Source organism: Microcaecilia unicolor, chromosome 6 (genome assembly GCF_901765095.1).
Source record: "Microcaecilia unicolor chromosome 6, aMicUni1.1, whole genome shotgun sequence".
NCBI lineage: Eukaryota > Metazoa > Chordata > Amphibia > Gymnophiona > Siphonopidae > Microcaecilia > Microcaecilia unicolor.
This window is the reverse complement of record NC_044036.1, coordinates 175,078,634-175,093,858: the sequence shown is the minus strand read 5'-3', so window position 1 is coordinate 175,093,858 and position 15,225 is coordinate 175,078,634. Positions and strand designations below refer to the sequence as shown.

Genomic DNA, 15,225 nt, shown 5'->3' with positions numbered 1-15,225 from the left:
TATTCCAGTTGCCTGGGAGTATTGGGCCACAAAGTCAAATCCCATCCTCCCGAGCCAGCAGAGCAGCCCCCCCCCCCCCAATATGCTTCAACCCCACCCCCCAAATGTTCCAGACACCCCACACCTGCCATCCCCCCAAAAGGGCCTACCATATCAATCACTGGTGGCTAAGGGGAGGGGGGGCGGTCTTCGGGCAGGAGCAATGCCCAATCCTGCGTCATCCTCAAAATGGCACCCCATGTTTTGCATCTCATTACTATGAAACCCACAGTGACAAATACTGCCACAGTAATTTAAATTAAGCTGCATTAAGGGGCTAATAACACGACTTAAATCTCTAATGCAGCTTGATAAATTCCCCCTTTAATAAATATGAAGTGTGCGCTTTGTAAAATAAACATTAAGGGCAAATGAGCAAGACAAGGCCCATCCAGTGTGCCCATTCCTGATGCACTAGGACAGAACCTAATTAACCCCAGGCCTCAAGGATCATCCCTGCTTATCCCATGCTTTTGTGAATTCTGTCACTGTTTTGGCCTCCACTACCTGATTAACAGTCCATGTTTTCTATTGTGTAGAGAAAGCATTACATGTAAAAGACTGATTAGATTATGGGTATTAATGTTAACTAGGAGATAAAAATATCATAATTTCTTGCCATATCACCCTGGATCATGGCAAGTTACAATCAAACACTGATAAGCTAAATTAACAAGACAAACAACATAGCAGATTACATAATAGCAGAGCTTTCATAAATGAAGCAGTTTTGAACTCGAAACACAAGAAGTGCATAGAGAATGAGCATCTCTACGAGCAGACATCCATCCAAATTATTTTACTACTTCTCCTCTCCCATCTCTTCCCTCTGCCACTCAGCTCATAAAACTTAGGTTAACAGTAAAATACCATGTCTTAATGGTAGCCCAAATTGATAACTTCCCCCCTTAAAGAGAAAAGAAATGTCTCTAGAAATTGAAATCACTACTATATGTACTAAAAGCGAATCAAGTATAAGGTAATAAAGCCATTGTGACATCACTGATGAGGGTGACACTTAGGCATTGGTAGAATGAGGCATTACGACATCACAATATCAGCTCTGGTTACCAGATACTGAAACTCTTCACACTAAAGGGGTGGGGTTATCAACCTGAGATACTATTAAGACGTATCATTTTACATTAAATTCTTGCTATTTTAGCAGGTATCATTTTATGCAATGAAACTTTGGGCCCTGTTTACTAAGCAGCACTAAGCAATGCCAAGGGCATGCTAAACGCTAAAGACACCCATAGGAATATATGCGTGTCTCTAGCGTTTAGCATGTACTAAATTTAGGTGCACAGTAAAAATGCTAGTGCGTAGTAAACCCTGTTAATAGTAAAATAACATGTCTTAATGGTAGCCCACTTTAATAACTTCGTCCAGGGGAGGGCATGGGCAGAGTATAGGTGAGGCAGACATTAAAGCACATAACTTATAAAATACTGTAAGTTACATGCATAAATTTTGCATTTAGGCACCACTACAGACCTGGTGTAAATGTTCATGTTTACACCTAAATTTAGGCATGCCAGTGTCTACTTACACAAGTATTCTATGTTCTTATAGAAAAGGCTCACTGTCCGCAGAAATATGACACCTTAATTGTGGTGCCCTGTTATAGAATTGCTTCCTTATTGCACTATCAAGGTTAAAGGACGTTATCTTTATCTTGGACCTATGCCTTGTAGCTAGAGTATTAACAGATAGCTTATGGCGTATCTTTTAAGAGATAGTGCTTAATATAGGTTTATGCCAATTTGAAATTTCTTTCCAAAATGACAAATATGCTACAAATTTCTGTGCAGAAAAGAGGAGCGGGACTTGGAGGTGACTGTATGCAATAATCTTAAGATGACCAAACAGGTAGAAATGGTGACAGCAAAATCTAGAAAGATGTTTGGAAGCCAGCAGGAAAGAGGAGGCGATAGTGTCTCTATGTGAGTCTCTGGTGATACCTCATTTAGAGTACTGTGCAAGGGTGTAGCAAGCAGCCCATTTCTGGGGGGGGGGGGGGGCCCAGGATGGACTGGGAGGGCTACCCATTCCTCTCTGCTCTCCCCCCCCCCCCACACACACATAAAAATGTAACCTTTGCTGCTGGGGATGCCCAAGCACCACAAGCTGAAGAGCTTCATGGCCCAAACCTCCCCTGAGTGCAAAGAAGTCACAGGTGTGTTTTCCAGTCACCGACGCTGGCATTCCTCACATATACTCAAGCTCATGCACATGAACTAAGCACGTATGAGGAGTACTGTTGGTGGTGGCTGGAAAGCAAGCCACTGACTTCTTCGCACTGGGGGAGGTTCGGGCCGTGGAGTTCTTCAGCTGGCAGGACTTGGGCATCCCCGCCAGACATTCAGGGTGCTGCAATTTGGGGGAGGGGGACTCAGGCCCCCAAGGAATCTTGTGGCTATACCACTGGTATGTACAATTTTGGAGACTGCACCTTCAAAAAATTTTAAAAAGATACACAGATTCTATGAGGGTAATTCTATAACAGGACACCTAGAATTATTTATGTATTTAAGGTCATTTATACCCCGCCTTTTGCCGCAGTTGTGCAGCCCGAAAGCGGCTTACAATGAACTCATAAAATAAATAGGTTACAAGGAGAATAGGAACGGAGAGGGGAAGGGAGGAGGGGAATATAAATACAATCTGAAAATAAAGTAAAAAGTAAGTAGGGAAAGGAAAGCAAAAAAGGGGAAAGGAAAAGGGAAAAAAGGGAAAGAAAGTCCGAAATCAGGTCTTGACTCGCCGAATCTCGGTAAGGCAGGCGAAGAGGATAGTGAGCCAAGAGGATGACAACAGAAGCCCCACCGCACCAACGATCCCAGTACACGCCATTAGTGTCAATAATTGCTTGTTAGGTGGCAATTATCAGCACAGTTTGGCTTGTTAATTAAGTTGTGCGCAAATCTTAAATATGACCTGATTTGTGCATGCAACGTAAGTCGCGCTATATAGAATCCGGGGGGGATTAAGTATAAAGACAGTCAGTGCCCCATTCTGCACTTGTCAGTTCTAAATTAGGCATCAGTTGGGTATATATGCACCTACAGAGCTGGTGTAAGTGCGAACGCCTAAGTCTGGCAGGGAAGCACATAAAAATATACAGTTTTCTGTAAGTTACGTGTATAAGTGGGAGCCCTGCCGATATGCTGCCAAAGTTTTGCCCCATGTATGTTCTCTTTGCAAATACAAGCGATGCAAATATGCATGTATTTAAAGAATAGTGCTTAGGCAGCATGCTGGCCTATATGCTCGTACATGTTAGTATTGTAAACATTTATGTGCGTAAATATTAACACCTAGTCTTTCAGCAAAAAATATAAAATTAATTTTTCAGTGGTTATGACAGGAGGTTCTTGAGAAAATCTAAAGAATTTATTGTTAACATCCTCTCTAGAAGACAAAAATCTCCTTGTTGGGCAAGGGCAAAAACCTGCTATTCCTGCAGTCTTCTTCCCCTGATCTCTCAAGGTGCCTTAAGCATCTCCTATTCATAACAAGCCTTTGTCTTGCCAGCCCAGATATACTCAAGAGTCAAACATAAGAACCAGCCTGCAATGCAAGAAGAGACATGTCATACCTGATCCTGGAAAATTCGTGCTAAAGGAGCACAGTCTGTTGATTTAATGAACCGCACTACATCTGCTACACTCCATTCCAGAGGGCTACTGTCCAGAAGAAGCTTTTCATCAACTTCAATCTTGATTTCCTTAATCAAAACAAGAAGGGAGATTGCACATGCAGAAATAATAACTGTAAGCAGTGATTTGAGCTTATGATGTGAAGTTGTACTATACAGTAAATGGCAAAGATCAGACAGACTAATCTTTCATGACTAGTTGGGATCCCTCTGGTGTTAAACATTTTTTAAGCCTTCTAGTAGTTGTTAAGAGTAGCAGAGAACCAGATAAACTAGGGTTCAAATCCTACTGAAATTCCTTTGACCTTGGGCAAGTTACTTCACCAAGAGGGGCATAATCGAATGTCGCCGGCGAAATAGATCGCCGGCGATCTATTTTGGCGGCGGCGCAACAGCTGGCCAGAACCGTATTATCGAAAAAGATGGCCGGCCATCTTATTTTTCGATAATACGGTTCTGGCCAGCAGTTGCGGCGCTGGCCATCTTTTTCGATAATACAGTTCAGCCCAGCCAAATGCCAGAGTTCGCCAGGGTTGAGATGGCCGGTTTTGTTTTTCAGCGATAATGGAAAAAAATGCAGGCGATCTCCAACCCGGCGACATCCAAGGCATTTGGTCATGGGAGGAGCCAGCATTTGTAGTGCACTGGTCCCCCTCACATGCCAGGACACCAACTGGGCACCCTAGGGGTCAGTGCGGTGGACTTCAGAAAATGCTCCCACATGCATAGCTCCCTTACTTTAGGTGCTGAGCCCCCCAACCCCCCCCCCAAAACCCACTACCCACAAATTCACACTACCGTAGCTCTTAGGGGTGAAGGGGGCAACTACATGTGGGTACAGTGGGTTTTGGAGGGCTCCCATTACCAGCACAAGTGTTACAGGTAGAGGGTGGGGTGGGCACGGGTGCGCCTACCTTAAGTGCACTGCGGTACCCATTAAAAGTGTTTCAGGGACCTGCATACACGCAGGCCTCTAGGACTTGTTGCTGCTGTAGAACCTTGGTACACCAGTTGACACCTGAAGACTAATGTCTTTGAAAAAGTCCTTTATTTGAATAAGCACGTTTACTCACAGTTAACTGCAGATCAGAGGTTATGCCTCACTGGCAAAGAGTCTCCCTGGGACTGAGATTAGCAGTAAGTCAGAGCTGGCAGAATGGTGTACAATGCCCTCTTTCAGCAACATTCAAGGTAATAACTAAGGTCTCTAACGTGGGTAACACATGAAAGGAATCTAAAACTGGCTTACAAAAATGGCCACTACCTCATGGACTACCGGAAACAAAACAGGGCACACTCTGACAGGGGAAAAGCACCATGGGAGTAGAGCCCACTACCCTACACCCACCACAATGCATTGCTGATGTGACTCTGCAGTGCACCTAACAGAAAAGGTGTCACACTCACCCGAGAGCCACATCACAACCAGGGAAAGGCTGTCAGAGGATAGAACACATTCTGCTGTCATGGAGGTGGGTACGGCATTTGAGGCTGGCATAGAGGCTGGGAAAATATGTTTATAATTGTGTTTTTTAATGTGGGTGGGGGTTGGTGACCACTGGGGGAGTACGGGGAGGTCATCCCTGATTCCTTCCAGTGGTCATCTGGTGAGTTGGGGAACTTTTTTGAGGCTTGGTCATGAAACTAAAAGGACCAAGTAAACCCGGCGAAATACTGCTTAATGCCGCTTTTTTTTGTTCCATTATCAGCGAAAGCCGGCCATTTGGTAGCCACACCCATGCCTGCCCATGTCCCGCCTTAGCTAAGCTACTGACACCCCCCTTGAACTTTCGCCGGCGAAGTGAAGGGAAAGCGGCGATGCTGTCAAAAAAGCAGCTTTCGATTATACCGATTTCACCTCTTTAAGAAATCGCCAGCCATCTCCCGATTTGTGTTGGGAAATGGCCGGCGATCACTTTCGAAAATAAGCTTGCAAGTTACTTCACCCTTCATTGTTTCAGGTTTACCGACTGGTGAAACAGGGGACTTATGCCTATGATTCACTATGTTGTTTTATGACACCTTTTTTCCCTCAATGTAATAATCTTGTTTGGCCAGCAGGTGGTCTCTGACCTCTGCATTTTAGCCGTAGCAAAGTTTATTTCTTAGCTTGCCTTCCCTGAGGAGGAGAGGAAGCCCTGAGGGAAAGTAACCTGCAGTGCTATTGGTCAGATACCTTCAAAGTTAATGCTCTGGGATCTGACTGGCCCAGAAGTACAAAATCCAGCCAGAATGTGCTGGATTTCCCGAGTCTCAGAGAGGAAGTGTGGAGAGTAAAGATCTCAGCACCGACCCTATTCGAAACCTGTGAGCAGTTATTTTCCTGAACTGCCCAGGTACCACTCAGGTGGTAAGAAAGTGTGTAGTTATTTTTAATGCTGAAACTTGCTAATTTACCGCTTATTGTTTGCTATTTACACCTGTTTTTTCACCATTCACTGTTCCACTTTTCCGATAATAAAAGTATTAGTTTATTAGCTCTGCAGTCCTGGACTGACTAAGAATCCTAGTGGTTTGTGTTCTCGGTCTGTGGGTGATTTCTAGGAACTGTGGAACCCTGGGATTGTGGCCCCAGTGTCCTTAGAAACCACCGGGAAAGTAACTTGTGGGTGGGAGATTTGCCCAGAGGCAAGAGAAACCCAGTGCAGTGGGGTAGAGGGTATGCCAGTGTAGAACATGTACACTGGTGCATGTGGGTCTGAGCAGTGCTGGGACAGACTCTTTAGGTGGATGCAGGGTTAGCCCCAGGTGGGTGCTAGGTGTTTCATGATCCTGCCATGTTAAAAAAGTGTTAATGTATATCAACACACTTTATTCAATGCATATTATTTAAGGCTAGCCCCATTACACCCAATGGGAATTATTTAACAAACCCAAATTCTATAAAAGTTGATAAAAATTGCGGCGTGTGCTCAATTTGCACATGCAATTTAAACAGCGAACTACTTAGTGCCAATAACTGACTTGTTAAACAATTATTGGCATCAACTAGATTTAATTGGAATATATGCTCGTAAATATAGGTGCAGGATCTGTGCATAAATTTTACGTGCAAGTTTAAAAAGGGAGCGCAGAAATGGGAGGGTCATGGGCAGAACAGGAGTGTTCCTAAAATTAATAAGCATAATTATACAAGAAGGGAGAAACGCACCGAAGATTTGCACCACATTTCAGTTGGTGCAAATGTCTGCGCCTGAAATTAGGCGTGATTCCCAGGCGTGTTATTCTATAAACCGTGCCTAACTTTAAGCGCGGTTTATAGAATAGCGCATTTGTAGCACCATATATAGAATTCACCTCTAAGAGGACGTCTATCACAGGGAGTTTGGTAGAAGCCTATTCTATGAATGTAGGCACCTACTTTCCTTTATTAGGAGTGCTTAATTAAATGTTCTGTGGCTGCAACCCCATTATCATGGCTACAGAAAGAACGTGACTCCTGGAGATGTGGGGTAATGATGTTTTTATGGACGGCCCACCCATGTTGCAGCTCCAAATGTGGATTTTGTGACTCCATTTAGATTTGCGACCCACAGTTCGGGACATCCTGCTTTTATAAACAGGATACTTAAGTGGGTAAAACAATTTTTTGCATGATCACTTGATTCTACTTACTCAAGCAACTGTGCTTTCTTCCCTTGATTACTGCGATCTTTTATGTTGGTTGCACGGTCAGCTTTTTTTCTTACCCATTTGCAACTATTACAAAATGATACTGCCAGATTACTTTTTGGCATTTGATGCAAGGAAAGGCCACACCCCATTTTGTAAAACTTCATTGGTTGCCAGTTCCTGCATATAGTTTGTTTAAACTTTGTACTAATTTTTTTGGATAATTAAATGGCTTGGCTCCAAACTACTTACCTTATGTATCTGTTCCTTCTACTCTTTCAAAATGGCCTTGAGTAAGAAAAGTCTCACACTTCACTTTCCTTCAAAGATTAAAATACTTTATAATTGATTTCTTACTGCATCTTTTTCCTACCAGGCTGCAAAAGTGTGGAATTCTTTACTTTGGACATAAGACTCGAATCCTCATATCTCAGATTTAGGAAACAACTACAAACTTTCTTATTCAGGAAATTGTTAAAGGTTTAATTAAGTTTATTTTTTGTTGCTGGTTATTCCCCTACTAGTTGCTTTTTTATTGAAATCCAAACTAAACCTTTCTGGTAAGATGCAGCATATGAATCCCCTATATTGTATTAAAGAATACTAGCCTAACTGGATGTTTATATATATATATATATATATATATATATATATATACACACACACATGTATGTATGTATGTATGTATGTATGTATGTATGTATAATATATACAGTGCAATCCGCTTAACTGCAAGAGTCTGGGACCAAAGAAATGCATGCAGTTAACCAGAGCGTGCATTTAACCGTTGTGACCCAAAGAAGCTTGACATCTGATAAACATATGTATAGTACTGTTTATTATTATACGTACAGTATACAGTCTCAGTTAACTGACATTAGGTTGGCTTGAAATAATCAGTTATAGTCCTCTGTACACTCTTGGGTCTGTGAGTTCCATAGACTACTTCTGTCAGACGGTAAAAACTGTCATAGCACTGATATCCAGTGGCCTCCAGATAGGCCTGCACGGTGTTGAGACTCTCCAGCGCTCTTGCAAAAGTGACAGGAGAAGGTGGTTGAATTTCATCAGCATGTGCCTTTCTGCTCATTTCTTCATCTGTTCCATCATCAGCCATTGTTGCCTGCATGTAGGCGCATATCTCAACATCAGTGCTGTCTTCAGCTGTTTGTACATCGTAATCAACAGCTATGTAGCGATGGAACTCCTTTACAGTAAAACCGGCTGGGATGTCAATAACTTCTTCATCTGACTCGTTTGCAACAGCTGCACCTGTTTCGTCCCTCTCCACATCCTTAAAGCTTGCCCGCTTGTAGCAGTTCACAATGGTTGCCTGTGTAACATGATTCCAGGCTTCTTTCTGCATATGTAGAGAATCCAACAGTGACATATTACGAGCCAGTTCAACAGCACATTTATCCTTCCCAGTCTGGTCATCCATAATGCTCATCAGATGACGTAGCACAAGAGCCCGATAATGTTGTTTGAAATTGGCTATTATGCCCTGATCCAGAGGTTGGATCAGAGAGGTAGTGTTTGGTGGCAGGAAGACCACCTTGACGTTAGACAGCCTGACATCATCCCTGTGTGCAGCACAGTTATCACAAAGCAGCAAAATCTGACGCTTTTGTGCCCGTATTCTAGTGTCTAACTTCTTTAGCCACTGCTTCCAAATTTCCCCAGTCATCCACGAATTTGCGTTAGCCTCGTATGACACAGGAAGTCGCTTAACTTTCTTGAAGCAATGGGGCTGTTTGCTCTTTCCAATAACGAGGGGTTCCAACTTCTCACTCCCATCCATATTGCAGCAAAGGAGGATTGTCAGTCGGTTCTTCGATGTTTTACCTCCAGTAGTTTCGGCATGTTTGAATGCAAGTGTTCCATCAGGAATCGCTCGCCAGTAGAGACCATTTTCGTCAGCACCGAAAATGTCACAAGGTGCAAACTCGTTCAAGATGGTAGGAAGACTGAAATAACCCAATTTTCAGCACCAAAGTCATCAGTGTCTTGTTTCTCACCATGCAGTTTCTTGAATTTTATGCTGTTCCTTTCCTTCCATCTTTCCAACCATCCAACTATGGCTTTGAATTCAGTCAGTCCAAGACTTTCTGCTACCTGGTTAGCTTTCTCCATAAGCAGTGGACCACTGACGGGAAACTGCCTGCTCCTGACTCGAGAAAACCACCGAAGAAGAGCATCTTCTACCTCCTCAGCTTTTCCCACACATTTTCGTTTCCATTGTGGATTTGTATTGTTTTGCCAGTCTTCCAGAAGCTGGTCTTTCTGATTCAAGACACGTGAAATTTGACTGGGATCGACACCATATTCTTTAGCAATAGATGCTTGACTTTCTTTGTTTTCTAATTTTTTAAGAACTTCTATTTGTTCAGCCAGTGTTAAAGTCTTACAGTTCCACCGCCGCAATGACGACGCTGACCCCGGCACATGCTCCAACAACATTCTTTCCCCTAATCTGCCTGGGGCAGTTAAAGAGGCGGTAAATTTGAAATCTCAGTTGTCACACGCCAATCGGCTTCCATATTCCATGCAAGCGCTTATGCGGAGTCTTTCCTGCAGAGGAGTGGTCTTGAACCATGCATATAAGCGAATCTTGCACTTATCAGTGGTGCGCTAAAACAAAGTTTGTCCCCATGGAAATTGATGGTGCCAAAAACGGGACCGAAGTACAGCATGCAGTTAAACAGAGCATGCTGTTATCCGACGTGCACTGTGTGTGTGTGTGTGTATATATATATATATATATATATACACACACACACTTACCATTTAGACACAAGCAGGTCTGGGAGGAGGGGCAGGGGTCTTTGGGGAAGCTCTCCAGGGAGTGTATATTTTGGAGGTGGCTCTTCTGGGAAGAGGGGGTTCTATAGAGGGGTGTGTGTTCAAAGGGGAAGGAATCTTCAGGTGGCTGAGGGCTCTGACCTCTTTATGAATGTTCCCTGGGAGCATTAGACTGCGTATTGCAGTCCTATGCTCCCAGGGAGGATGAATAATGCAGTTTGGGAGGTTGATTGCAAATTGAGTTATTCATGTACTGCGGGAGTCACTAACCTATGGAACTGAATGCATGTTGGTGACTCCCATTGATAAACAAAGGTGCGGTAAAAGTCCAGCTTTAACCATTCCTTAGTAACTAAATGAATCCAAATAGATCCTTCTTATTTTAATCTAACACATTGATGAAGTGGGCTGAATTGCTTATCTAAGAGAGCATATCTATGATGAAGGGCCACTTCTACAAATAAAGATAAGATCATGTAGCTTCAAAAGTTCACGTACTTCCATTTTGTTAGAGCAACATAAAAAATGTATTTTAACCTACTATGACTCCATTATTTTGCAGGACTAGAAAGGGCTACTACAATTTATTTTCCTTTTACCTCAAAGCCTCCTTGAATTTGTGATCCTCCGTACTCTACTGAGACAATAATGCTGTTTTTTTACAATGTTTATTAAATTGCTTTCTTCTTTTAGAATATCCAATTGCCCAGCTATTTTCCATCTGTTGATGTAGTATTTGTGGAATGATCTATCTAAAAATATAGCAAACTCTCTAGATTAATACTGTCTTTATTCATCCCTTTCACCCTGCCAGTACCTCCCTGCCTGTCTGGCTTTCAGGAGATTCATAATGAGTGTGCATGAGATGGAATAAGTGCATGCAAATCTAACTTATGAATACTCCTTGTGGATATTCTAAAATCAAACTGGCTAGGGGGAACTTGAGGACTGGGTTGAAAACTCCTGCTCCAAAATTATGAAGCCAAGGAAGGGGAAGCTTTTGTGCCACAACAATTACCTTTGGTGAGGGGGGCTTGTTCTCATCATCTGAGAAGGAGAAGGTCCGCAGTTTCCTCTTTCTCTTGTCCCGGTCCTGAGACAGGGAGTGGCAGCGTTCACTCTGGGTGGGAGAGGAGGACTGTGACTTCTTCTCAGACACTTCTGACAACTCATGGAGTTCGTCTTGCTGCTCTGAAGTGCTGTCCTCGCTCAAAGACTCTTCATCTATTTCTTCCTCATCACCACTGCCCTGAAATGGGAAAGAGACTCAGCAAAATTTTGCAGAAGTATGAGTGTAAAGCAACTGGTATGCTGCAAAATGCAGACCTTAAGCAAAACACATGGGATCTCCTATACCAGCTACATTTTATGGCACGATCAAACTTGACCCAGCAGATCAACACTAAATTACAGAAAAATTTGAGATTGTCACATTGTTAGTTCTGAAGCATAAAAATCTGAAAATCCAGACTCTGCAATATAAATGAGGTAAAGAATCAGATTACGACCGCCCTTTTAATCTTCTGTGTGATCATTTCATGTCAAGCAAGATTACGTTTTTTATTTACAACAACCAAGATTTGATTTACTACTACTACTACTTAACATTTCTAGAGCGCTACTAGGGTTACGCAGTGCTGTACAAATTAAACAAAGAAGGATGGTCCCTGCTCAAAGGAGCTTACAATCTAAAGAACGAAATGTCAAGTTGGGGAGGTCTAGATTTCCTGGGTAGAGGTGTAGTGGTTAGGTGCCGAAGGCGACATTGAAGAGGTGGGCTTTAAGCAGTGATTTGAAGATGGGCAGGGAGGGGGCCTGGCGTATGGGCTCGGGGAGTTTGTTCCACGCGTGGGGTGAGGTGAGGCAGAAAGGGCGGAGCTTGGAGTTGGCGGTGGTGGAGAAGGGTACTGATTTCACTGTATCTTGTTATCACATTGCAAATAAATAAATAATATTCAACAGCCAATCAATGAAGAAATCCAGTGGGCATCACCTAAAAGCAGAAGCTGGCTAAATCTTGCTGCTGCAGTAATTGTTCGTCGTTTTACACTCCATTTTCTAGTAGGCTCAGCTCCCTTGTCAGTGGGCTCTAGTACTGGTAATCCTCCCTTGCTTTGATATCTTTTTGGGAAGGAGGCATTTAACATTTGGCACTGGTGATGATACAGAACTAGAGCTCACTGCTGTGAGACTACAGCATGAATGTTATCTGCAACTGGACAGCTCACCTGGAAGCCACACTGGGGTAACCCAGTTTTCACTTCTGATAAAGGCCAATTTTGTTCCCAGCACTTCTTATAATAGATTAATATACAAAAAATGGTAATAAAAATGTGTTTCAGGGATATCTTCATGCTAGCCAAAACACTCGAGCAGAAGTTAAGTTAAGCCCCCTATTCACCAGGAAGAACAAGTTACAGTTTAACCAACCAATATAATACATTAAAAGAAAACAAAAACAAGCTTTCAAATGCAATCCATAATAAACACTAACACCAGGCAATATTTCCTGTATAACAAGACAATGGGATCACACTTTCTGGCTTCCACACTAATATTTGTAGATTCTGGGTATTTCTGATAGGGAACATGAGGTCCACAGGCCCCAGAATGCACTGAAGTATAGCAGACAGCCTCACTCATTAACAAGGGCATGTTGCAAACTATCCTGTACCTTCCAGCTTCAATATCACACAAAATAAGGGTCTGTGAACGTAAAACAGGTCTTTGCTGCAATGTGCTCCACTGGAGAACAAACTACTACAGAGATTCCTATTATAATATGAGCTGCAGTGCAAAAGTGTCTCATTACAAAAGCAGCAGTGGTCTCAGCGCTCCATTCCTCATATAAATAACGCATCTGATGGTTTCTAGTTTCACTAACAGATCAATGGCATCCGTGCTACTTGTCTTTTCTGAAGTATCACTCAAACTTTCCAGCACCACCACAAAACAAGGACTTTAGAACTGTCACTGGAAAGTGGCCATCTTCCCAAGGAAAAGATGATTTGTGTATATTTTGTTTATAAAATCTTATATCTGCCAATCTAGAAAAAAATCTAAGTAGATCTCCCTCTCTATATCTATATATATCTATATACATATTTATGTACTGCGGGAGTCAGTAACCTATGGAACTGAATGCAGGTTGGTGACTCCCATTGGTAAACTAAGGTGTGGTAAAAGTCCAGCTTTAACCATACCTTAGTTAACTAAATGAATCAAAATAGATCCCTCTGAATTTAATCTAAAACACTGATGAAGTAGGTGGAATCGCTTATCTAAGAAGGCATATCTATGATGAAGGGCCACTTCTACACATAAAAGACATATACATATCTATCTATCTATATGTCTAAGTCTATATCTGTCTCTATGTCTATATTGTATTGTACTGTAACATTTATACCCCGTGCTTTCCCACTTTTTAGCAGGCTCAATGCGGCTTACATAATATATAATAGATTTAAAACATAACACAAAAAAGATAAAACATCTATATATGTATAAGAAACCTGCAAGTCTGAAGGCTACTGAAGTGGTGAACATTCAGTTACAGTAAGTATATTTCTGTTACTGGAGTGCTCACAATTTACAGAAAAAAAAAAATCACAAATAGCTGAAGTGGGATTTGAACTTGGTTCCTTGGTTTTCAACCCACTGTTCTAACAATTAGGCTTCTCTTCTGCTCAGTATGAATGTCTATGTGGCCATTTTATAACACGCTTACTTCAAAACTGGCAAAATGAATAATCAGATAGCACACAAATATATATTCCCTCAGTAATCCGTAGTATTAACCCTGTCAATCTCAGAAGTTTAACTTGCTGGTATTTAGCTTTAACTGCAAGATTTACAACACCAACCTCCTTATCGATCAGGTAGTATAGAATATTTTTTGCATTAATATATCATTATTCATCACAGTGCAAACCCACTTTATCTCTAAAAATTGATTTAAAAACTAATTTAAAAAATTCTCATCTTAAGTAATGTTTTTTTTTTTTTTTATAAATCATGTTTATTAAAGATCAATAACCTGTACAAGTATCAACATAAAAATTGTAACAAATCATCACATCAAATTGCCATGCTCTTCTTGTACAGAGGTCCTAAACGCAAGTCAACAAGTTTTAACATAATTCTCCCTTACTAACACCCCTTCCCTACCCTCCCTCCCTCCCCTATAACTCCCCCCTCCCCACCTCCCACCCTTTGTCATCAGGTATAAACAAGACACCTCTAAAAATTTAACAGTTTGCTCCTGGCAGCTGGGGTCAGTGTATTTAAAAGTGGGCTCCATGTATTTTGGAAGGCCCGTCCAGTTTTGGATTTAAAGTCTCTCACTCCCATTCTTTCAGTTCGCATGAGCGTTATCATACGAATCCGCCACTGAGCGTAAGATGGATAGTGATGTGATATCCACTCCGATAAAATCACTTGCTTAGTCACTATGATTGTTTTTTGTACAAATGCTGTAAATCCAGATGGTATGGGGTGGACAAATATTGGATGGCCTAACAAACAATCCGGAATTATATTTCCACCTGGTCTGCCAAATGTCAGAGACGTATTGTATTATCTTCTTAAGTAATGTTTAAAGCACTGTTGGGCGAGGGGGGTTGGCTAAAGGATCTAACAAAGTAAGTTGAAAGTAGAAGGTTCAAACTGGTTGCTGTTTGTATATGATGGGACTTAATGATTGGCTGTATTTAATACACTATATACTATTGATAAAAGTGTATACCGTTTTTCATAAAACTGATGAAACATAAGTATGTTGGGAAGGGGGGCGAATTGTATTGGGGAACAAAAATGAACAATTTGTACAAGATTATGGTTGTATTATTTTATTGATGTTTAATAAAAATTGTTTAAACATAAAGCACTGTTGGGCGGGGGACAACTACCTGACATGAATCATGTTTCACCCCAACTGCTTCAGTGATCAGTGAGCTGACAATTGAAGAATTAGGGGGAGATCCTTGAAGCAGCTATTTACAAGTGGAGATGCTTTTAAAGTAGAGGCCTTAGTGTCATAGCCAATTTGATAGAGGAGTAAAAAAGTGAGGGTTCCAAGTACACAAAAAAAAGCAGAGCAGGCCAAAAAG

The 15,225-nt window shown here is 41.8% G+C and overlaps 1 protein-coding gene across 1 annotated transcript in view; it reads right to left on the bottom strand.

Moving 5' to 3' along the window:
* SFMBT1 (Scm like with four mbt domains 1) overlaps positions 1-15,225 on the bottom strand; it is a 255,005-nt gene that overhangs the window by 1,916 nt on the left and 237,864 nt on the right. Inside the window, exons 19-20 of the mRNA XM_030205994.1 lie at positions 11,133-11,363; positions 3,641-3,769 (exon numbers count right to left, since the gene is read on the bottom strand). Of these exons, the coding sequence (XP_030061854.1) occupies positions 3,641-3,769; positions 11,133-11,363 (360 nt within the window). The remainder of the gene's footprint in view (positions 1-3,640; positions 3,770-11,132; positions 11,364-15,225) is intronic.